The sequence below is a fragment of the Apodemus sylvaticus genome, chromosome 10 (genome assembly GCF_947179515.1).
Source record: "Apodemus sylvaticus chromosome 10, mApoSyl1.1, whole genome shotgun sequence".
Classification (NCBI taxonomy): domain Eukaryota; kingdom Metazoa; phylum Chordata; class Mammalia; order Rodentia; family Muridae; genus Apodemus; species Apodemus sylvaticus.
The window spans coordinates 65,177,788-65,201,001 of NC_067481.1; the positions used below are offsets into that span (position 1 = coordinate 65,177,788).

The 23,214-nt window shown below is 49.3% G+C and overlaps 2 protein-coding genes across 8 annotated transcripts; one reads left to right on the plus strand and one right to left on the minus strand.

Moving 5' to 3' along the window:
* Window positions 1–1,797: 1,797 nt before the first annotated feature.
* Window positions 1,798–4,893, minus strand: Mrpl55 (mitochondrial ribosomal protein L55). 6 transcript variants are annotated; one of them, XM_052194164.1, is made up of 4 exons: window positions 4,785–4,893; window positions 3,497–3,581; window positions 2,997–3,198; window positions 1,798–2,287 (listed from the first exon to the last, which is right to left on the minus strand). In XM_052194164.1, exons 2-4 carry the CDS (start codon window positions 3,517–3,519, stop codon window positions 2,129–2,131), a joined length of 384 nt encoding a protein of 127 aa, XP_052050124.1. In that variant the 5' UTR covers window positions 3,520–3,581; window positions 4,785–4,893; the 3' UTR covers window positions 1,798–2,128. The 6 variants fall into 6 exon arrangements, with proteins under 6 accessions (XP_052050124.1, XP_052050125.1, XP_052050120.1 ...); XM_052194165.1 differs by having other exon boundaries at window positions 3,497–3,584; XM_052194160.1 differs by having other exon boundaries at window positions 4,740–4,893.
* Window positions 4,894–15,283: 10,390 nt separating this feature from the next.
* Window positions 15,284–23,105, plus strand: Guk1 (guanylate kinase 1). 2 transcript variants are annotated; one of them, XM_052194150.1, is made up of 8 exons: window positions 15,284–15,376; window positions 20,081–20,194; window positions 20,529–20,570; window positions 20,916–21,012; window positions 21,631–21,769; window positions 21,850–21,934; window positions 22,443–22,528; window positions 22,778–23,105. In XM_052194150.1, the coding sequence occupies exons 1-8, from the start codon at window positions 15,316–15,318 to the stop codon at window positions 22,811–22,813; spliced, it is 660 nt and encodes a 219-aa protein (XP_052050110.1). In that variant the 5' UTR covers window positions 15,284–15,315; the 3' UTR covers window positions 22,814–23,105. The 2 variants fall into 2 exon arrangements, with proteins under 2 accessions (XP_052050110.1, XP_052050111.1); XM_052194151.1 differs by lacking the exon at window positions 15,284–15,376 and adding an exon at window positions 15,457–15,603.
* The last annotated feature ends 109 nt before the right edge of the window (window positions 23,106–23,214 follow it).

Here is a 23,214-nt window from a genome sequence, read left to right on the forward strand (position 1 = left end):
AGCATTCCAAAACCAGAGCGATCTGTGTTCTCCGCAGGTGAAGCTTTACTGGGCAATTTACTGAGGCTGTGCCTCAAAATGAACAGAAACGGAGCTACATCTTAATGATAGATCACTTGCTCAACCTGTAGGAGATCTTGGGTTCCATCCCTAGTCTGATAAACTACCCAACCTGAAACTCTCTAGCATTTCAAATAGATGACAACGGACTCATTTTTATGTCTTTCTTCTGAAGACATGTTAAGTACCTGCCAATAGCTTGTGATGCTCCTGGTATAAGCCCTGAGCTCATATCCTGGCATAAGAGGACACCGCTGGTCTCAGATCCCTCAGAACAAGATCATACTAGGGATGAATGGATGGTACCAAGGGGAGCTGCATAATAAGGTGTAAATGTGTCCCTTATTTGCCTGATGTAATTGTCATTTCTGAAGCTTACTGCCTCAGTGTGATAACCTAGGCCTAGTCCTGGAAGCTTCTAGCCTCTGTACAATCTTATCTTGGTGTAGAATGTTTTCAGCCTCTGAGACCTATTGCTGAATAAGCTCATCCTTTAGAGCTCTTTCTGAACTCTAGCTGGATGGTCAACTCAGCTGTTCTGGCTCAGACTTCTCTACATACTGACTGATTCAAACTGGCTTCTTTCAGCTTCTCCTGAACTGCTCTGCTTGGCCTCATTCTACCTTTGGTATTATGTTCTCATCTTCTGGATACTTTTCATTTTCTGGCTCATTCTGTCTTCACCTGACTAATTTGTTCTCTCTCTGCAGCCTGTCTCTGTACAGCAGTCCCAGTAAAACTCCCCTCCCCTATTCTTTCTAAGTCACCTCTTTCCTCTCTGTTCTCATGAGTTAGGTATATCCTATTCAGTCAGATCTTTCTGAGTCATCACTTTGTCTGCACCCAACTGGACATCACTTTCAAACATGGGTCCTTCCTTCTAACTACCTACCTTCATTGGGATCAAAGGTGTGTACTAAAGCGGAGGCACACAGCTAGCAATGGGTTTTTCCAGGAAACAACAAAATCGCGGAATTCATGGTGTGATCAAATATACTGCAACAATAAGGGAGCAGCAGTCATGAGGGCCATAGCACAAGATAAGCATACCAGCCATCTCCCAGGGAAGGTCTTTGGAAAGTAAGAGAGCAGATTCTGGGGCCCTCACCTTTAACCAGGCTAGGTATGTTTAGGACATAGAAGGCTGAGCCGCATGGTCAGACCACAGAATGCACGCCAGGTGAAGCTAAGAAGGAAGTGTGCTACAGGGCTGGGAGGGTATGGGACAGATGCCAGAACAGTTCCAAGACCTGTGCATCCTCAAGTAATCACCTACCTGTTCCAGGAGGACCAGAATCTGAAGTAACCCAGAACTGCTAGGAGCAGTTGGATAACCCCAGGCCTGCTTTCGAGGTTAGGTGTTTTGTGTGCTCGTGTACCCGAGGGAGGCAGTGGATTTTGTAGCACCATTGGGAGTGCAAAGGCTCAGGCAGTGGCTCGTAGGCTTCGGCTTAGTCACTTATTCTGTCGACTAGGGGTTCAAGACACATAGCCTGGCCACACTCCTGGGTTTCCAAGGGCAGGGAAGTGTTTCTCCCCTGGTTGTCTTTTAGGAAAGGACCTATTATCACAGGAGGGGAGAAGGATGAGGTGCTGGCTGTATGTGATCCACGAGTTTAACTTGGAGGGTTTCTAACAGTAGGCAAGTAGAGCTATTAGTTGCTAGGTACTTCCTGTCCACTGTCCACATACTTCAATCAACTTTATAACAGTGTTTAAAACCCAGAGGTCTGAAGCTGTCTTTGATGGCACATACCTTTAATCCCAGCTCTCAGGAGGTCAGGCCTGGTTTACATATTGAGTTCTAGACTGACTAGGCAGAGACTATGTCTTAAAAAACAAAGCCCAAACAAATAATCGACCCCACAGGTCTGACCTAAATGGATCCTAAAGCAAAGCCTTTCAGTCTGGCTTTGACCTGGCACATACTTCTCAGAAATGGTGAGGTCCAGGACAGGGCTTCCACACAAAAGACAATAGCAGGAGGCCGTGGCTTCAAGAATGTATGCTAAATAGACAGATGCCCTCCAGCCTTACAAAATGTCCCTGGTGGAACTCCCTGACAGAGTTACTTCTTGGTCTTGGTCCAAAACTGTTTATACTGTTCAGTGTCAAAACTGTCAAACACCTCTGGCTCTTCTTCCCTCTTCTGCTGGAGCTGAGCCTCACGTTTTCGGAACCGGGCTTTGCGCTCTTCTGGAGACAGGGCATCCAGGTCTAGGGGCATCTGCGTGGGGAGAGGCAGAGGTTATGTACACACCATTGGGGAGTCAAAGAATGACTGAGAAAGATACCTGCACCTCGTTTACCTGAACCTTCTACACTGTGTTGGTTATACTAGTTATAGATTTTGTTTTGTTTTGAAGGGAAATGTTTTTTTTTGTTCTTTTCTCTTTGACTCATGGTATGCTTGCTTAAGCCTGTGTCTTAATTAGTCCAAGAAAGCCTTGAACTCACAGTAGTCATCCTTAGCCTCCAGAGTGCTATGGTTATAGATGTGTGCTACCATGTACAGTTTCATGTGGGCCTGAAATCAAAGGCTTTGTGCCTATCAGGCAAACACTCTACCAATTAGACTATACCCCAGTCTATATTTGGTGTTTTGTTTTGTTTAAACAGACTTGCTGAGCATGGTATGGTAAGATATCAGCACTTTAAAGAGGTAGAAATATTAGGTCAAGGTCAGCTTCAGCTATGTATTCAAAGCCAGCCTGGTCTGCATAAGACCCTGTATCAATAAAACAAAATCAAAACCCAAAAAAGAAAGTACTGATTTGTTTGTTCCAATTTTAGTGACTCTAGTTTTTGGTGTAAATCCCCCAACAATCTGTTCCCTTCTTCCTGCACTATAGTAAAGGGACTGTGCCTACATATGCAACTCCAATCCCAAGTTCTGGCCTTGGGCCCTAACATAAGTTCCTACTGGAGGTACTTACCGCTAACATGCGCCGTGGCTCCCGGTATCGGATATGGATAGTAGAGCCGTCCTGCTTGACCAACAGCACAGGGTAGAGACGAGCATAGGCCTGGCGGCGCAGTCGAGTGAGTGAAGCCCTGTTGCAGTCAGCTCTCCAAGGGGATGTGTGTAGGTGGCGGGGTGTAGGGAAGGCTGCTCTCATACCACAGTGCCTCAGCAGGCTATGGGAAGACATGCAGGCACTGGCTGATGGACGGTAGTAAAGCAGATGGCACCAAATGCCAGGCTAGCCAGCCCCTGCCAGGGTGTGTCAGAGACCTGCCAAGCAACCATCTAGCAACGACTGGCAGTTCACATTTAGAGACCTCCATTGAGCTATTAACAGACTCAAAGCAGTCTAGAATGAAGGACTCGGGGCACAACAAGCCTTCCAACACTGAGGAGAGGGATAACAGCCCCTCCCTGGAGAGCACAGGGTGTCTTGGGGAGTTCCTAAGGAGACTGGGATTTTATGCTTACCCAAGCAGACTGCCCAAAGGCATTGTTTCTCCTTAGCACTGTGACAGCAGGAGGAAACAGTCACTGGCCCTGATGTATGTAGGCCCTGCTAGGCAAGGGAAAAAAAAAAACATTTTTTGTTTTTGTTTTTTTTTCATTTGATTATTGTCCTAAAATCCTGGCCTGGAGCTAAGTCAGACCCAAGTGCATCTCTAGTTGTCCAACTGACTGTCAGCTTTCTGCTATACAATAGCATAGTATTTACATATGACCTGTGCACCTGTTCAAATATACCTAAAAGAATACAAAACCAAGTGTGGAAGTTCATGCTTGTATTTCCAATGCTCTAGAGGCAGAAGCAGGAGGATCAGAATTCAAGGTTTTTTTGTTACACAGGGAGTTAATAGTTAGGCTGGGTTACTTGAGACTGTCTTAAACACACACACACACACACACACACACACACAAGAAAACTGAAGCAAACCTAAGGTTTACAAAAGACCTATAACCGGTTTTCACCTGTTTTGTTTAGAAAATTAAAAAAACCCTTATGTTCAATGCAGACTGAATTTTTTAAAAAAAAGTTATCTTCAATCTGTGGTTTGAATTCTTCAATACAGAAAATTGGGTGTGAGATCTAGGTGTGTGTCACTTGCCAGTCTATCCTACTAGCCCTCTGGCCTCAGATTAGAAAATCCTTTTGGAGGCTTATTTACAAAAGCAGCTATAAGGGTCCTAGCCTTCAAAGACTGAAGCAGTTTTCAGCGGATCAGAGGCCCACCCGATTCAACCACAACCCTCTTGTGCGGGGTATGTGTGGAGTGCCTGGTTCACTTTCTTTTTAACATCCTTCTAGTTTCCATCGCAAAACTGTGAGAAAACTATTTTCAACCCCGCTTACAGACAGGAAAAGAAGTTACTTTCTTCAATGCCAGAAACTCCCATAGTGGTCTAAGCGGGTAGAAGTAGAGTCCCACACTCAGCAAGATAGAACCAGTGGGCGACCGCATAGATTAGAAGGCTCCCACCTAGGGAGGGAACCGCAGAGTAGGGCACCACTGCCTCGAAAGAGGCGATCCCGCTGGTCAAAGTCCCAAGTTCGGGGCCTCCTCCTCTCTAGCCATGCAGATTTGGCCCGGGGTCGTCTGTGGAGAAGTCCCCTCCCATTTGCTCCACCCGATGCGCAAGCCGCCCTCCCATTCACTCCTCAGTGATGGGGCCGGTTGGTGCCGGCACCCAAGACACGCCAACCTGCGGCCGCCACCTTAGCGTGGGAGAGACCTCGTAGACCCGCCGTGCAGAACTTTACTCGATAGGTGGGAAACTGAGGCCAGGCCACGCAGGGCCACGCAGGGAACCCGTCACTGTAGAAGATAGTCCTCCACCATAACCCCGATGTCCTGCAGACACCGCCGGCGCGCTGTAATGACGTCACCTAGCGCGGGTTGGTCATCCTCATTGAGGGCGGAGTAAAACCAGGTGGGCGTGGTTGGGGCCTACTCTGGGGGGGTCCTGGTTATTTGTCCTGGTTCTGGCGTCGCTTCGGGTGGCAAGACTGAAGTAGGTTAGGTCGGCGGACTACCCAAGTCCAGAGAGTGTGGGCGGGAGGCCGTCGAAATTCTGTGACTTTCTGGGCTGCTGGCAGCCTAAAGCTGTGCAGTGCGTGGGCAGCATTGCTACGTACCTCTGGGCCGCCCTTAGTTTCCATGCCTGGTGGTTTTCCAGATTTGATCCGGATCCGTTGGTCGCCCATGACTCCTTTCAGCAGGTACGCGGCTTGTCTTGGGTTAGTGGCGGAACCAGGTCTGGAAGATGGACATCCAAGTGCCAAGTCGGGATGGTAAAACAGCCAACGTGAAGGAGTTGGAGTCACTGCGGTACTCGTGAGGAGTATCATTAGAGATCGGTCGCTTCTTCAGAACCAAAAAACACGACTTTCAAGCACCACTCACTAGTGTCTTGTGAGTGGCCCGACACTAAAGGATTCTGAAGCTCTCCACCGTTTTGAGTTTGTGGCAGCGGTTTATTGTGAGCGCTGGAGGAGGGCTGCTGCACAGGCTGAAGGACTTTCTCCAGAGTTTCTCAAGATAACTACACAAACTTAACTTACAGAGGACTTTGCCACATTGGACTCCTAGCGTTATTTTGGCAGATCTTTTTCCTTTCCCTTTCCTATTTTTTCCTGAGTTACTTGTCTTTTACTATCATCCCTCTTGGGTTGCACCGGTCAGTTTAGTTCCCGGTCTCCTCCTAGGGCTATCCAACATGTAGGCAGGGGTCTACAAGGGACACAATGAGAAGTGGGTTATTTATTTATTTATTTATTTATTTATTTATTTATTTTGCAACTCGAGCTCATTGCACACACTGGCCTGCAAGCGTCGTTGTCAGGCACTAGAAAGCAGGGAACTCATGCGACTGTAAGCTAGTGCCTATAGGATTTCCGAAGAGGAAGCTCTAGCCACCTTACAAAGCTCTGGCAATGACTGGAGTGGCATAGGCATTGTCTGAAGAAAGGGCTGGCTTCACATCTAGACATCAGTCCTCTTGTTGTTTAGTCGTGTTGTCATGGCAGATGGCAGGGAGTCCTCTAGGTGCTGCTGAAAGAGTGATTTATTGTAGATCAGTGAGCTCCAGCAGAGGGTACTCAGTCTGGGGGACAGGCGGTGGGGGCAGGTGGTGGTGGGTTTGCTTTGAGTCTATGAGGCTCTGAGACCTTAGATGTGTCTTCCATACTCCACTGAATCTATCACTAAGTCTTGAGACTTATTTTCACTGTCTGAGGTTTTGTCTGTTGTCCCAGTTAGGGAACCAGAAATATCTTTGAATTCAGTGATAATAAAGAGATTGTTGAATATGTCTTAACTAGGTTGCAAGTTGGAGAATGGAGGGAGAAAAGAATAGAAAAGAATCTATCACTAAGTCTTGAGACTTATTTTCACTGTCTGAGGTTTTGTCTGTTGTCCCAGTTAGGGAACCAGAAATATCTTTGAATTCAGTGATAATAAAGAGATTGTTGAATATGTCTTAACTATGTTGCAGGTTGGAGAATGGAGGGAGAAAAGAATAGGGCCATTTATTTATTTTTCTATTTACTTATTTATTTTTGTTTTCCTGAGACAGAATCTCACTATGTATCTCTGGCTGTTGTGGAATTTGTTGTGTAGACCAGGCTGACCTGGAACTCAAGAGATCCATCTCCCTCTGCCTCCCAAGTGCTGGGATTAAAGGTGTGAGCTACCATGCCCCATATAAAAGGCCGTTTTTTTTAACTGACAACTTTAAGCCAGAAAAGAAGGGGAAGGAATCACTTCTTTTTAGGGACAGTGTGACTTCTCTTGATGTCGTCAAACCATCATTGTTATAAAGAAGGTTGCTTAGACCTCAAGTGTAGTGTTGAGGAGCATTTGAACCCCAAGGTCATGTATTTTTTTTTCCTTAGTTTCAATGGGATAATATTTCAGATGGTATTTGAGACTTCCAAGGATACTGGAGACTCAAATATCATCTCACACTAAGCTGTCTGAGACAAACTGAAAGTAATCCCAGTACTTGGAAGCTAGAGGCAAGTGGATCAGAATTTCAAGGGCTACACAGCAAGTTTGAGGCTAGCCTGAGGTACATGACACCTAGTCCCGCTGGACCCTTAACAGTCACCCAATGCACACACAATCTAAAAGCTGATTTTGATAAAAAGTGCTGAGTCCTCAATTGGTCCAGACAGGTACCCCATGATGAGATAATATACCAACTGGGAGTGGCCCCCAAGCAGGAACAGTCATCTGATAATCCCCTCAAACGCTCTGGAGCCATTCTTGAAGAACCTGGACTAAATGATCAATCAAGTCACAGTTCAACCATGTATGGTTAATTAGGTCCTCACCTGCTCTGGTTACCCCCTATTGGTAAAATCTATGGCTTGCTCTCGGTCTTCTAAATACAACCATACTGGAAGTTAGGTGCTTCTGCCTTTTGCTCACCATTTTCTTGTTTTATTTATGGGGTGAGTAGCTAGATTTTGCTGGGACCTTCCAGAGTTGGGTCTCTGGGAACATTGCCACCTTAACATTCTACACCAAGGACTAAGCCCTCACATATGGTGTGTGAAGACCGTATCCAAATCAAAGCACTGCACCCCAGCCTTCAAGGTCCTTAGCCCTCTCACAAAGCAAAGTGCTATTAATCTATCCCTAAGAATCCCAAGTAACTCATGACATCATTGCTTGTCCTGGTGAGATTTATGTGAATTTGTCACACGCTATAGTCACCTGAGAGGAACGACCCTCAACTGAGAACGTGCCTCCATAAGACCAGGCTGTAGGACAGCCTGGAGGGTGGGGCGAGCTGCTCTTCTTTTTTAACTTTTTTTTTTGTTTGTTTTTATCGAGATAGGGTTTTTCTTTGTATAGCGCTGGCTGTCCTGGAACTCATTCTGTAGACCAGGTTGGCCTCAAACTCAGAAATCCACCTGCCTCTGCCTCCCAGAGTGCTAGGATTACAGGCATGGGCCACCACCGCCTGGCTTTTTTTTTTTTTTTTTTAACTTTTTATTGATTCTTTGTGAGTTTCATACCATGCACCACAATCTCACTCATCTCCCCATCCCTTTCTATCTGCCCTCTGCCCTCTGCCCTCTGCCCTTGCAACCTCCCCCACCAAAAGAAAATAAAAACATAAAACAAAGCATAGAAAATGTCTGGGAAAGCCGGGCGGTGGTGGCGCACGCCAGTAATCCCAGCACTCTGGGAGACAGAGGCAGGCAGATTTCTGAGTTTGAGGCCAGCCTGGTCTACAGAGTAAGTTCCAGGACAGCCAGGGCTATACAGAGAAACCCTATCTCAAAAGACCAAAAAAAAAAAAAAAAAAAAGTAAAAAGAAAATGTCTTCTTGTCATGAGCTGCAGTTTTGATCTGTATGACTGACCCTTTCACACACTCCAGCAGTTCATAGATGAGGTAGATAATGAAAAGCCCTGGATCTGGGCCTGGGTGTTAGCTGCTGGTCAGCTCACTAGCTGTCCTGCACCTGCACCACCAGGGCGGCTCTCCAACACTGCTCCAGCTAGCTCACCCTGTGCTGCAGCTGACAAGTGGCTGGCTCAGCCCTCTGGCTCTCATACCCTGGGGGCCTGCCCAGCCATGCCTTCCCCATCAGGACCAGCTTTCCTGTGTTGCCCATGCAAGAGGCAGGGCCTGCTCTTTAGCCAGCAAGGGGTGGAACCAGCTCTTCCACTCTCACAACCTTGGGGCCAGCTCTCCTGACTGCCTCAGGGGTGCAGTGGGAGGAGGGGATATTCCCCCTTGCTCAGGCCACTTCAGCATGGGCCCTGCTCACCTGCACCCCTGTCACCAGGGCCAGCTCTGCTGTGCTGCCCAGGGGAGGTGCAGGGCCTGGTCTGAGTGTACAGCTGGCAATGGGCAGGGACAGCTCTCCCACTCTCTAGGGGAAGGCTCAGCCCACTGTGGGCGGAGCTTTCCCTGAGCTGGTGGTTCTAGGTTCTATTAGAAATCAGGCTGACAGTCTAGTAAGCAGTACCCACTCCTTGGCCTATGCACCAGCTCCTGCCTCCAGTTCTGACCGTTTGAGTTCCTGTCCTGACTTCCTTCAGTGATAGACTACAGTGTGGAATCGTAAACCAAATAAACTCTTTCCTCCCCATCTTGCTTTAAGTCATGGTGTGTAGCTAGTCTTCCTACTTTGTGAGTTCTTTCTTTCACCCTTCTCCATCCCCTTTCTTCCACCCTTTTAGCCCCTAGCATAGATAAGAGAGGAAAAAGGGAAGAGAGGAAAGGAACGAGATCCTTGAATAAAGTCAGGAGTTGCAGATGGGGCGATGTTATCCTTCGACTACTGCCTGCTGATTAGGGGTATCAAGTTCCTTGGTGCAAGTTTGATTTTCAAGTCAGGATATCTGATTTTCTTCTTGCTGTTTCTTCTTTGCACATGACTACTTAATAAAGCCTAAGTAACAACAACCTGTCTCTTGGGCCTCATTTATAAACCCTCTCAAAGTCCCCGGAATTCCAGACACTATGTGCAACTGGCAAAATCACACCCACCTCCAGAGCAGGAGGCAATCATAGCTGCCGTGGACAATCTGAAGCAGCCACATCCCACACCTGGGATTAAAACAACATATTCTTAGCCAGGCGGTGGTGGGGTGGCGCACGCCTTTAATCCCAGCACTTGGGAGGCAGAGGCAGGAGGGTTTCTGAGTTCAAGGCCAGCCTGGTCTACAGAGTGAGTTCCAGAACAGCCAGGGCTACACAGAGAAACCCTGTCTAGAAAACAAACAAAAAACCAAAAAACATTCTTGTATTTGTGGGTTTTTAAAAAGTTTATTTATTATTATATGTAAGTATACTGTTGCTGTCTTCAGACACTCCAGAAGAGGGTGTGAGATCTCATTACAGAGGGTTATGAACCTCCATGTGGTTGCTGGGATTTGAACTCAGGACCTCTGGAAGAGCAGTCAGCCTGTATTTGTGGTTTTAAAAGAAACCAAAATTCTCACTACAATGGTGTCCCATGTTAGTAATATGGAGCCTAACCAAGGCATTGTTCAAAAGTCCAAGTCCACAAGTTCCCCTGGACTGAAAGCACACCCCTTTGGGTGTGGCCTGTAAACAATTACATATCTCCAAGATATAATGGTGAGGCAGACACAAGATAAACCGTGCATTGTCCCAAGGACAGTCTGAAGTGCATCAGGGCAACTGCTAAATCCCCTGGATATGGCATAAACCAGGATGAGGGTAGCACCTGGTTACCCTCCCCACACAGTGTGGCTGGTTGCGGTCCACGCAGGTCCATGCGGTCCATGTGGGGCCATGATGGCCTTGCACCTGATGCTATCTAGGTTAATTTTCTCTGACAAAGAACTAAAAGACAGGGGTGGGGCTTGGAGAAATGGCTTAGTTGTTAAGAGCACTGCCTGCCCTTCCAGAGGACCCAGGTTCATTTCCCAGCACCTACATAGTGACTCACAACCATTTATAACCCCAGTCTCAGGGCATCCAAGCCTCTCTACGCTCCCCCCTCCCCCCACAGTACACAAGCACGCATTCAGACAAAACACTCATACATATAATTTTAAAAAGAATTTTTAAAAACTGGAAGGATGTGGTACTGAATATACTGAGTTTTAGGAGTGCCATCATATGGTACCTGGGAAATCAGTGTACTCTATTGGAGTCTGTGGAGGCCTGACCCCCTAGCATAGCTGTAGCCATATTAGAGTCTGTGGAGGTCTAACCCCCCCCCCCCCCCAGCATAGATGTAGCCGTTTTGTTCCATGCCTACCAGTCACTGACACCGGAAAAATAGTTTGACTCAGAGCAGAGTCATGTTGACCATATACCCTGTTACTTTCTGAGGTTTCTTTTTCTTTTTTAAGATTTATTTTTATATATGTGAATACACTGTAGCTGTCTTCAGACACAATGAAAGCATCAGACCCCATTACAGATGGTTGTAATGTAGGACCTCCTTTTGGGGAGACCCCCACTCCATTCTCGGGATAGTGTACACCCAAGGAAACACTTGATGCAAATGCATGATGTAGTTTATTATCAGAGCTCTGGGTCGACACGTATCTCACACAGGAGACAGAGGAGTCGACCCTGAGGCCCAAAAGTTATGGGTTTATATAGGAAAAGTCAGGGGGTTTTGGCGCCGTTACACATGATTTGCTGATTTAAACATTGGCGGGGGATTCTGGCGCGCAGGGTGGGGTTTTTTTGGCATACGTGCAGATCAGGCCGTCAACAATGTAGGAGGGCAGTTTATTTTTGTTAGCAGGAAGGTCACTTTGACATTAGTAAACTGTATCCAAGGGACAGGAGATGGGAGACTCCAGTCCAGATAGTATATGAGCCATAGGAGTTTTCCCCAGCACGCCCCTTATCTTTTATGGCCAGTCTGTTTGTGGAATGGCTCAACCACAACCTTGCTTCAAGCTTGTCCAGCATGCCCTGGCTCTAGTCTGCTTGCTGCCTCAACTATGGATTCTGAAAAGTCCCAACTCCCTTCAGTAAGCCACCACGCGGTTGCTGGGAATTAAATTCAGGACCTCTGCAAGAGCAGTTAGCGCTCTTAACTGCTGAGCCATTTCTCCAGCCATTCTGATGATCCTTAATCTTAAATTATACAACTATAAGTTCCACTTGGGACCAATCAGAGTAAAGGTCAGTTAGAACTGTTCTATTTCGCCAAAATACCTTGAGTCACAGCTGACTACTGACTGGGGCAGCACTTCCTGCGCCTGCACATGAGCTCACTGTGGTTTTTAAACTCACTGTGGTTTTTCCCTCTATAAGCTAGCCCTGAGAGATGCTCAAGGTCCAGTCTCAGCTCCCAAGTCTAATAAACCAGCTCTGTTTAACTGAGAATGGAGTCTGAGTGGTTTGTATGGAGATTCCTGAACCCTGAAAGAGTTTTTATTTTCACTAATAAAAGAAGTTAAGACAGGCCTGGAAAAATGGTTCAGCAGTTAAGAGCACTGACTATTCCTCCAGAGGTCCTGAGTTCAATTCCCAGCAACCACATGGTGGCTCACAACCATTTGTAATGGGATCCGGTACCCTCTTCTGGTGTGTCTGAAGACAGCTACAGTGTACTCACATAAAATAATTCTAATAAAAAAAAGTTAAGAAATGACACAAACAAAAGCTCAAAGACAAAGAATGACTCAGACAGAAGCTCAAGGGCAATTTATTAGCGTTTAGAAGGAAATTCCCAGGGCAAAGTGTAAATTTCACAGTTTCCTGGTGGATGAAAATGAGGACCTCCAAATTATGGTTGAAGAGAAGTGTTTATTGTAGATAAGAGGGAGAGCACAGCCAGAGGCATCTGGAAGAGTCCAGAGCAGGGAGAGAAAAAGTAGACCAGGCATGACTAGGAGACTGAACCAGGCCATGAGAGGAGTGTAGTGAAAATTTTCGTTTCTTTAAAATCACAGAACTGCTATGTGAATATGCTTTTGTTTTAATCCCTGGTGTGGGATATGGAGATGCTTCAGACTGTCCACAGCAGCTGACTATGATTTATCTCTTTGTCTTAGTCAGGGTTTGTATTCCTGCACAAGCATCATGACCAAGAAGCAAGTTGGGGAGGAAAGGGTTTATTCAACTTACACTTCCACGTTGCAGTTCATCACCAAAGGAAGTCAGGACTGGAACTCAAGCAGGTCAGGAAGCAGGAGCTGATGTAGAGACCATGGAGGGATGTTTTTTATTGGCTTGCTTCCTCTGGCTTGTTCAGCCTGCTCTCTTATAGAACCCAAGAGCACCAGCCCAAAGGTGGAACCACCCACAAAGGGCCCTCCCCACTTGACCACTAATTGAGAAAATGCCCCACAGCTGGATCTCATGGAGGCACTTCCCCAACTGAAGCTCCTTTCTCTGTGATAACTCCAGCCTGTGTCAAGTTGACACACAAAACCAGCCAGTACACTCTTCCTCTGGCAAGGGCACGATTCTGCCAGCTGAAGATAGTTTACATTTGGAATTCTGGGGACTCTGGAGAGTGAATAGAAATGCCCGAGCCCCGAGAGGCCATGGTGGCTGCTGCTCCTGCTGCTCCCTGCTTCTGACTTGCTCCAAGGAACTCGAAGTCTCTAATCATCTCCCACCTTGTGTTGGGGGTTTGGAAGGGTAGAGAAGGGTGGTAGGGTAGGTAGAACCTAATAAAGTAGCCAAAATACAGTCACATAGGAGGAAGAGGGGGAAGAGGGAAGAGATGGGGGACGAGAGGACCAGGAGACAAGATCAGAGAACCGAGAGGAAGCCAAAAAGGAAGGTTTTCATAGGAAAGAGACACTGGAGGAGGGAAGCGAGAGAGGTGTAGGGTAGGAGGCTGGGGTGAGTGGAGCCAGGATGCCAGCAGCATGGAGTCTGCCTCAGGCCCTTGAGACGTTGAGACAGCTTGTGGCTAGCATGCACTTCCTATGCTAACAGGCACCACAGCCATTTGTCCTGAGTGTCTCTGGGACCTGAGACCTGGGGAGGACAACGGCAAAGAGTCAGGCTGCTTGTGACAAGTCATGCTGGAGGACAGCCACCCGCAGCAAGCAGCCACATGACGGGAAGTGCTGTCAAGTCTTGGTCACCATTGTCCTGACATAGGGCACTTGGTGCTTTGACATATACTCTTCTCTGTTCTTTCCCTGCCCAGTAGTGAGTTTTTCCTTTCTCTCTCTCTCTCAAAATCTTTTAAAATTCTTGCCTTTCAGTCTAAGAGGAACCAAGTAAAAACAGAGAAGGCAGAACCTGAATCCTCTGCTCTTCAGAAACACTTCTACAGCCTTAGGCATCCCGTTCCGCCTTCCATAGGCCGCAGGGCAGAGTCTCAACACAGCCTTGTTCCTTATAATGGTGGGACTAGAGCAGGTCCATTCGACCCTCCTAGATAATATTCCCTTCCTTCCTTCCTTCCTTCCTTCCTTCCTTCCTTTTCTTTCTTCCCTCCCCTCCCTCCCCTCCCTCCCGTACCCTCTTTCCTCTGTATAAGATTTTTAAGAGTAAAATAGGCAAAGATATTTATTATAAAGTCAGTACAGTTTGAAAGGAATGTCACATGATTCCTTCACTGTCCCTCTAGATCGCTTTCTTAAAGTTCACGACTTCTCTCCAAAAAAGCTTTTTTGAAAGAATTGAGTTGTGCTGCCCACTTTACTACAATTATTTAATAAGTTTGTTTTATTTAATAAGTTTGTTTTAGTTAAGACAGGGTCTCCCCATGCAGCCTTGATTAGCCTAGAGTTAACTATGTAGATGGAACATGTCTTGAATGCCCAAAGGTCAGCCTACCTCTGCTTCCAAGTGCTGAGATTAAAGATGTGCACCACCTCAGTGGGTTTATTTTTCTTTTATCTCTGCTTGAATTAAGGACACGCAACAAATTCAGCATTCTCTGAGATCTTTGTCTTCCAGTTTCTTGAAGTAACTTATTTAAAAAATACTTTGGCGAGGCACAATATTACATACTTTTGTTTGAGACAGGGTTTTTCTGTGTACCCTGGCTGTCCTGGAACTTGCTGTGTAGACAAGGCTGGCCTCGAACTCAGAGATCATCTGCCTTTGCCTCCCTGCTGCTGGAGGATTAAAAAAGTGTGTTCCATCTCCCGGCAGGTACACACCTTTTTAATAGCAGCATTTGTGAGGTAGAGGCAGGTGGCTCTCTGGGAGTTTCCATACAGTCAGGACTATATAGTAAGACCCTATCTAAAAAACTAAAAGATTTAAAATTAGGTGTATGTGCCTATGTGTATGAACGAGTACATGAGTGCAGGTGATGAGCCTGAGCAGCCTGAGTGCTGGGAACTGAATCTGGGTCCTCAGGAAGAACAGCTCGTGCTGGCCGCCTCTTGAAATGATTTAACAGTTAACCGGTTAACCCGAAAACGTGACTAAACAGATTCGAAGCTGACCTTTTATGTGTTCCTCTCCGGGTTTTTGTGGATAGGTAGGGCCTGAGGTTCGGGAAAGAAAGGAGGGTATGGAAAAGGGCGGAGTTTGGAGATGAAGCAACAACATTAGGCGAAGTGGGCGTGGTCGTTAGGAACCGCGTAGTACGCCTGCGCAGCACTGCCGGGCTCCCCCCCCCTCCCTCCCCCGTAGGCCGTTGTGGACTGACGTTTGACAGTCCTCTGGGGGACGTGACCAGGCGGGGTTTAATATGGAGTAGGTGGGGGCGGCGAGGGTGATGTAATGGCAGTCGGTAAAGGTGGGAAGTGGCCGGCGCTGGTGCTTTGCGTACTTGGTCTGCGCAGCCATGCGGCACTCCGAGTTGTCCCCGTGGGCCGGCGCGCCGCTGTGACGTAGTCCTGCGGGCGGTCCCTGATGCTGCGGCGCCCGCTGGTCGGGCTGGCGGTGGCCGCCCTGGGTCGGGTCCCTGCGGACGGTGAGTGCGCTGGCGGCTGGTTGTCTGCGGAGCGGGACGTGAGGCAGCGTGTTTCCCTTGCGTGCCGACTCCTGTGACCCTGTTCTTGTGGGGATGCGGGGTGAACGTGTTTTTCGGGACCTCAGGACAACAGGGATGGGCACACGGAGTCCCAGCCGCCCGCAGACCGGCGCAGCCTGAGCCGATTCTGCGCTCTTTCTCTGCTCCCTGCCCAGCCGGCATCCTGGGTAGGCTAAAGCACATGGCTTCACTCCTTAGCCATTGCGGGCGTTGGACTTCAGTGCCTGCAGAAGGTGCAGGCCCTGCTGACGCCTGGGTCTGACTATTAGGATTTGGCCTGTCCCCCCACCTCTTTTTTTTTTAAAGAAAAAAATTTAAGCTGCCTTTGGGGTTAATATTGTCAGGCTTCGTTTTATCCAACGTGGAAGTGGGCGGGGTTCTTTCAGGTGGTTGCTGGAGGAGGAGCAGGTGAGAGGTAAAATAAGAGGTATCTGAGGAGAGAGGGAGAAAGCAAATGTTTGGTCAGCCTGTGATAGAGTCCAAGGAGAGAAAGAAGGTGGCAATTTGTTTCTGTGGGCACTCCTTCAGTTCACCTTTCAGGCGGTCATAGGCTAGTTATGAAAGCTACTACTAAAGTTGTTTCCCTTTCTCTTCTGTCTTCACACACACACACAATACCAGGAAATAGGATATAATTTGAAAAGAAAAGGCAGAAGGAGGTGTGGGAGGAAAGAGCCCAGTCAACATAGGAGGAGAGGTAGAATAGGGTTGAGCTTTTGGAGGCAGTTGTATGAGCAAGGTTTCTTGTATTCCAGACTCTTCTGGTTGGGCCTTAGTCTTCCCTGTCCCATCCTGTCCTGTCCCCATCCACCCAGATTTGCATGTGCTGGTCCCTATCCTTCCTGTCTCTGCTTCTGCTGGTCTCTAGACTGCCCTGCACTGCCCTACCCGTTCCCTGCCGACACATACTGGTTCCTTTGCACTACTTTATCTTTTCTCTTCCACCGGTCAGTCTTCCCTGACCCTGTAAGGTCGTAGTCTCCCTTCTGCACGAGTGAGCAGATGACAAACTCTTCAGTGTCCTAGGTCTTTCCACTGTATTGTTTGTTTGTTTGTTTTGTTTTTTGGATTTGATTTTTTTTTTTTTTTTTTTTGAGACAGGGTTTCTCTGTATAGCCCTGGCTGTCCTGGAACTCACTCTGTAGACCAGGCTGGCCTTGAACTCAGAAATCCGCCTGCCTCTGCCTCCCAGAGTGCTGGGATTACAGGCGTGCGCCACCACCGCCAGGCGCTCCACTGTATTCTTGTTGGGTTTGAACTCTTCTTTATGTTTCCTTTACCTCACCATCAGTTGGCATCAGATTCCTGGTCAAAAATCAGCCTGTTTCTTTTTGTCCTTGCTGGGAAGAGATGCAAACGGAGATGCGTGGCACCAGGAAGGTGCAGCAGGCTGTCCGTGGTTGGCTGCTGCTCCTCCACCTCTTTGTTAGGAGGCCATGGTAGGTCCATCTGGCTCAGAGGAACAAGGATGAAAATGCTTTGGCTGCTCTTGCTGCTGCTGTTGGAAGAGGCACCCAAGTCTTGGGGGGTGGGGTTCAGGGCTCTGGTGTGTCAGTCATGTCTGCCTGGCGCTGTTTGTCTTGGAGGACTGCTGACTCTTCTCGCTCCTGGAAGGGCCTTCTCTTCAGTTGACGGGGTGGGGTGGGGGAGGTGATGGTTGTGACAGAGCTTCAGTCCTAGAGGCCTAAGCTATAGATAGGAAGAGGCTGTCTAGGACGTTTTGTCTAGGGATGTCCCAGCAGAGCATATTCCCTCCAGTGCTCCTATGAAATCACTTGAATCTTGGCTTGTTTTACAATTAGGGGCCTGGGATGCTTTGTCAGGCAGTTGGAAGTTTGGGACTGGGAAAGCTGAAGAGATGGGGGTTCAAAGTTTCTTCAGTGGTCTCCCCAAAGGAAGTTACTTCTATCCACCACACACTTCTGAAAATGCTAGGGCCAAAACCACATCTATATATATCCTGTGGCCCTGTGGAGATGTAGTAATGGCCTTGACACCTGGCTATTGACTGAGAGCCCCTCCTTCGGTGGGCCTGGGAATTTCCCAGGTCCTGCCTGATCTACACTGTACTTGCTGTCTGCCACTGTACCACAGCTAGGTAGCCAAGGTCATCTGGTGTAGTCTGTGTAGATCTCATCAAAGATCCATGAGCTGTGTACCATGGGATACCTACCTGGGACTCTGTAGAACCAAGGTGTGAACAGGATGGCACTTGAAGAGACATCTTCCTGCCTCTTGTGGTTTAGCAATAAGACAAGTTACAGAGCCTGACTCCTGACAGTGGGCTTGAGAGTTTAGGTGGCTCAGCAGGGAACTCAGAGCTGGGTAGATTCAGCTGTCAGAAGTGCGTGCCAGTGTCCTTCCTCCCTCTGCCCTACAGGGTACATACAGGGTTAGGGTCAGGTAAAGACTCCTGTAGTCTCAGAAACGAGGGTTTCAGGCTGCAATGGGGGTGATACTGGCTCGTTGTTACCTGGAGTTGGAAGCAGGTTATAAGATCCTGGATCGGTACAGGCTGCTCCATTGCTGATGGGATGACAGATCATCTTTTCCAACCATGCTTGTCCCTAATACATGGCTTCATGTTGGCTCTCCTACCTGGGATCCTTCTCTCAGCTTTCTTACCTTGTGCACTGTGGAACATCTCTCTTAGCTTTGGTTCTCCTCTGTTGTCATGATCCTGTGTTCTCAGTCTTCAGAATACACCTATGTGTGAGTCTACCGAACCCTGTGGTAAGCACTGCCTTGAGTTCCGTTTACTCTCAAGGGAACCAACAGCTCCAGAAATGGCTGTTTGGAAAGTGCAGATGCAGAACCCATATTGGCAGCTGCAGGTCACAACCTAGGGCCATCACAGGAAATTTGAGGCAGTGCCACCTTGAGGAGCCCTCTGCTTGGGGGCCTGATACAGGCAGAGGGGAGGGAGCTTCCCAGGAGCTGGGTTGTGTGGTTTGCAGTGCACGCCTGAAGGCCAGGCCACGGTGAAAGCAGCAGGGCTTGATGACTAGGGAAGAGGATGCCTGTGGAGGCTGTGGTGAGTTGGGTGGGTTGGAGCCCAGAACGAAAATAGCACATGGTGGTCGGTGTGGTCGGCCGATAAGCATTTTGGAGAAAGGCAGAAGGGAACAGATTTATTGAGAGGCAGCACTGGTACTGGGGAACTTTCCCTAGGTCCCTTTTCTGTCTTTTGATAGGTGGTCCTATGTTCTTCTCAGAGGCATGTGCATGTGCATGAGTGTGCGTTTTCATCGTGCATGTGTGGCATGCATGTGCATGCACACATTCCATACATGCAGTACTTGTGTTTCTGTGGGAGATAGAATACCAGCAGCACTGCTTTTGTAAGATTACTTCATGGCCTACATTGGGGATTAAGAACACAAGTCCTCTCTAAGCTGATGCCCTTCCTGCAACCTGTGTCTTTTGAACCAAAAGCTGGGTGGGCCTCATCCTTATAGGTCAAAGGTGCTTGGGTTGACAGGCAGCAGCTCTCAAATACCCTCCCTGGTCTCCCTCAGCCCTGACCTCAGAAGTGAGCAGCAGCTCAGGTCTCTCAGTGCCGCATCTTCCCCCATCTCCCAGTGCACGCAGATGCTGCCCTGGTTATTTGAACAGGTGTGGGCGCAGGTCTTGGGAGCAGGACAGGGAACTGCCTTTTCCCTCTTGCACAGTGGGAGGACAGGGCTGATTTCACAGTGCAGCAGGGCTGGTGCCCGAGGGATTTATTGCTCAGAAGGGCGGGGTGTAGGCTTGGCAGAGATTAGTCCCCTAGCCCTTGGTGCAGAGCAGCCGTTGACTCTTCCCAGGCTACCATGGAGGCTGCAACACATCAAGTAGGTGGGTGCCATCCTGGGGAGGCAGGAGAGCCTTTGTAGACAGGGTCCTTGATGTGTGTGACCTACTTACTCACAGACCCAGCCAGCTGACAGTGAGGTGGGGCTTTGTCTGCTCAGGCAGGAGCCTGGGAGCAGGTGGGATCAGCTGCTCCTAGGGTGAGGCCGTCAGAACTTCAGGGAAGGAAGCTCGGGTCCCAGGTAGATTGATGGAGGAGGTTCCTGCTGTGTTTTCTTACCTACAGTAGGTGCTCCTCCCTGGCAGCCCCTGCCTGTGGCCCACCCTGAGCTGCACTTGGGAGGCTAGGGGGTGCTATTCCAACTCTTGGCAGCAGGTTGTCCTTCCCAGACAAGTCAGAGATGGTTGTGTATCTAGTGGGAAGTTCTCCAAATAGGCTTGGATTGAACAGACTTGAGGATGTCTGTAGGGATGAGGACATTCCTATTTCAGACTTGGGATCCCAGTGGGCAGTGCCATTTAAGGGAGTCAAAGCCCGGGCAGCAGTGTGAGGACAGATTCTGGAGGGCAGCCTCTGTGGGGTGGGACCAGTGTGCTGCATTGTCTGGTTCTGGGTCACTTGGCCTGTGGACATCCTGTTGGGTGTGGGTGAGGCTGAATGTTGGAATCCTGTCAGCCTTCCTGCCTATGTTTACCTTCTTGCCAATTGACTGGTGTTGTGAGGAATGTTCATGGTATATGAGATCTTGCCCTATGGAGGAGGCCTTCACAGCACTGCTTCCTATTGAACAGAATGCCAGGGCACCAGTGAAGGCAACCCCCCTCATGTCTGTGATGTCCCTCCTCTCACAGGCATGGCAGGACCTAGGCCAGTAGTGCTGAGCGGGCCATCCGGGGCAGGGAAGAGCACTTTGCTCAAGAAGTTGTTCCAGGAACACGGCAGCATCTTCGGCTTCAGTGTGTCCCGTGAGTGCCTCCCGACCTTGAAGGGCATGGAGCTCAGAGGCTATCCCAGCACAGGACGATTCCCAGAGTCCCCAAATGTACACACCCAATCTAGCAGATGCTCTCCTCGCCCTCTTCATCCCCATTACCCTCTCCCTTCCCAGGGCCTCCATCTAGAGTAAGCATCTTGGCCTCAGTGACCTCCTGAGATCTGGTCTGGGCTGCCCACTGACTGTGAGCACCACCTGCTCTTACATGACCAGAGGACCGAGCAGGCCGGCAAGGGAAGACCCTGGGTAGGGGAAGGTTAGTAGATCCCTCAGTGTGTGATAGTTATGGGTTTTTTTTTTCCTAGATACTACAAGGAACCCACGACCTGGTGAAGAAGATGGCAAAGGTGAGCTGGCCTGCTAATCCAAGGGTGTTGGGCACCAGCTAGTGTGTGGTGAGGGAGCCGGGGGAGGACAGGGTTGCTCTGTGCCTTGGCTGTAACAGATTAATCCCCGGCAGGAGAATATCTCTTGCCTTTGGGTTAACAGCTTGATTAGAGTCTGCATCATAGTGAAGGCTGAACCTTCTTCCTGCCTGGTGTATGGGACCTGGCCATTTCCAATCCTCCAGCAAGGACAGTGGGGACAGTGGTATCTGTTCTAGCCTGGATCCGTCCATAGCAGGATGGAGAGGGGCCAGGCCAGGCAGGGCTGGGTTTTGGGTACCCTCTGGAAAGCCTTTTCTTCTTCAGATTACTACTTTGTGACCAGGGAGATGATGCAGCGTGATATTGCAGCAGGGGACTTCATTGAGCATGCTGAGTTCTCAGGGAACCTGTATGGGACAAGGTGGGCTGAGTTTGGTGTGGGCCCGGCTTTATGGATCAGGGTAATCCCAGAACTGTGACAAAAGGAAACACTCCAGCATGTCCCCTCTGACCACACAGTGCCCTCCCAGTCTCCCCGCCTAGGACTGGGACGACTTGCTTTCCCCTAGTCTCTGAGCATAGCTGATCGGCTCCAGGGAACAAGCAGGCCCAGTCATGCCCCAGGCTCGTCTGTCCTCAAGCCATCCGGTGAGGCAAGGAGCCACATGAGGTACCTCACATGGAGAGGTAGGCAGTGACAGGCAGCCCAGGCCTGACCAAAAGCCCAAACCTTTTTGGCTTTTGGCTACAGAACAGGTACAGAGGGCTATGATGTCAGAGGGCCTGACAGGGTTGACTGTATGCTTGGAAGTTCTGGGAAATACAGAGAGTGCTAGGTTCATGTGAGCCTCTGCATTACCCAGGCCAGGGCCTTAGGAGTTTCTCTGAAGCTCTTGAAAGCCTTAAGAGGCTAACAAGGTTTAGCAGTCATTACATGTATTCCTGAGGGTGGCCAAAGGGCAAGAACTTATGTGTGCTAAGGGCCAGGTCTTCTCTTGGATCCACTGAACATGTGCTCACTGCTTTTCCCTGCTCCCAGCAAGGAAGCTGTTCGGGCTGTGCAGGCCATGAACCGCATCTGCGTGCTGGATGTGGACCTCCAGGGTGTGCGCAGTATCAAGAACACTGACCTGCGTCCCATCTACATCTTTGTGCAGCCGCCCTCGCTGGATGTGCTGGTGGGTACTTGGTGTGGGAAACCTGCAGGGCAGGCCCTGGGACCTGCAGAATACCTACCTAACAGGGACCTGCATTTCAGGAGCAGCGACTGCGACTGCGCAACACTGAGACTGAGGAGAGTCTAGCAAAGCGGCTGGCAGCTGCACGGGCAGACATGGAGAGCAGTGAGTGCAGTCAGGCCATTCATGCCTTCTGAGCATGTGGCCCGCCCATTCACCAGAAGTTGGGGAGGACCAAGGGTAAAGATGGAGGGGTGGAGACCTCTGTCTGCAGAGCCTTTGAGAGTTCACACTTCTTTACTGACTTAGTGTTGCAGGCATCTTTTTGTAGCTATGCTCTTGCTTCTGGGTCTGATCTTGGCCGACATTCAGACACTGTCATTGAGACCTGCTGTTTCCCTGCACGCCTGTGGCAGTCCATCACAGGCAGAGAGAGTTCTGAGAGGCCTGGGCAGGGGCGGTAGCCCACACTTTAGTAGTCAGGACTTGATGGGAGCAGACCCCAGCTGAGGTTCTTTGGAAGAGAGGACGGAAGAGTTCCATCCAGCCCTGGCCATCCTACCACAGTGTCAGCAAGAGTAGCCATAGCCGGAGAGCAGGTCATTAACAGTGGTGCGAGCCCAGAAGGGCCAAATTCCCTGTGTTCCTGACTCTGTCTCTTGTCCCATCCCAGGCAAGGAGCCTGGCTTGTTTGACCTGGTGATCATCAATGACAACCTGGATAAAGCCTATGCAACACTGAAGCAGGCACTCTCTGAGGTAGGCCCCTTCCCATCTGCCCTGACTTGGGCAAGTCCCCTGCATAGGCCATCCTGTGACTTCAGCAGACCCTGTGATGCCGGAGCTCACACCCTCAGTTTGCTGTAAGCAGCACTGGCCTTGCCAGTTGCCAGACTGATCAAGTACAGGTGCAAAGCCTGAGTCCCTGGGGACCGGGGCGGATATGAGACCCAGCCCTCCCTGGTTCCCTGCCTCTCCTGACTGTCTGTTTCCCTTCTTCCTTGGCAGGAAATCAAGAGAGCTCAGGGAACTGGTGATGCCTGAGGGCCTGCTTCATTCCACAGAGTGATGCCTGTGGTCTAAATTTGCCTGGATTACGGGGTGGGGGGGAACTTTGCCAGGACACCAAGGACTTCTAGTAGGCTTCCACTGTGGAGTAGAAGGAGCTACCCCTCGTCTGGCCACATGGTGGCTCTGCACCCTGGGCTGTCTTACTGAGGTTTGAGTGACTCCGAAGAGTACCCACATTTATTCTCCCTGGGCTATTTGTGTTCCTTTCCCTGTTCCTCCTGCTGGAGCAGGACTGACATCTTAATAAAGTAATTATTGAATTATAGTGTCACAGGCCTCATATTGGGCTTATGGCCCCTGGCTGCCTGCCTCTCCCTGGTCAGCAGATGAAGGCTGCCGAGGGGGCTCTGCACAGGTCTGGAGGCCCTGGTCCC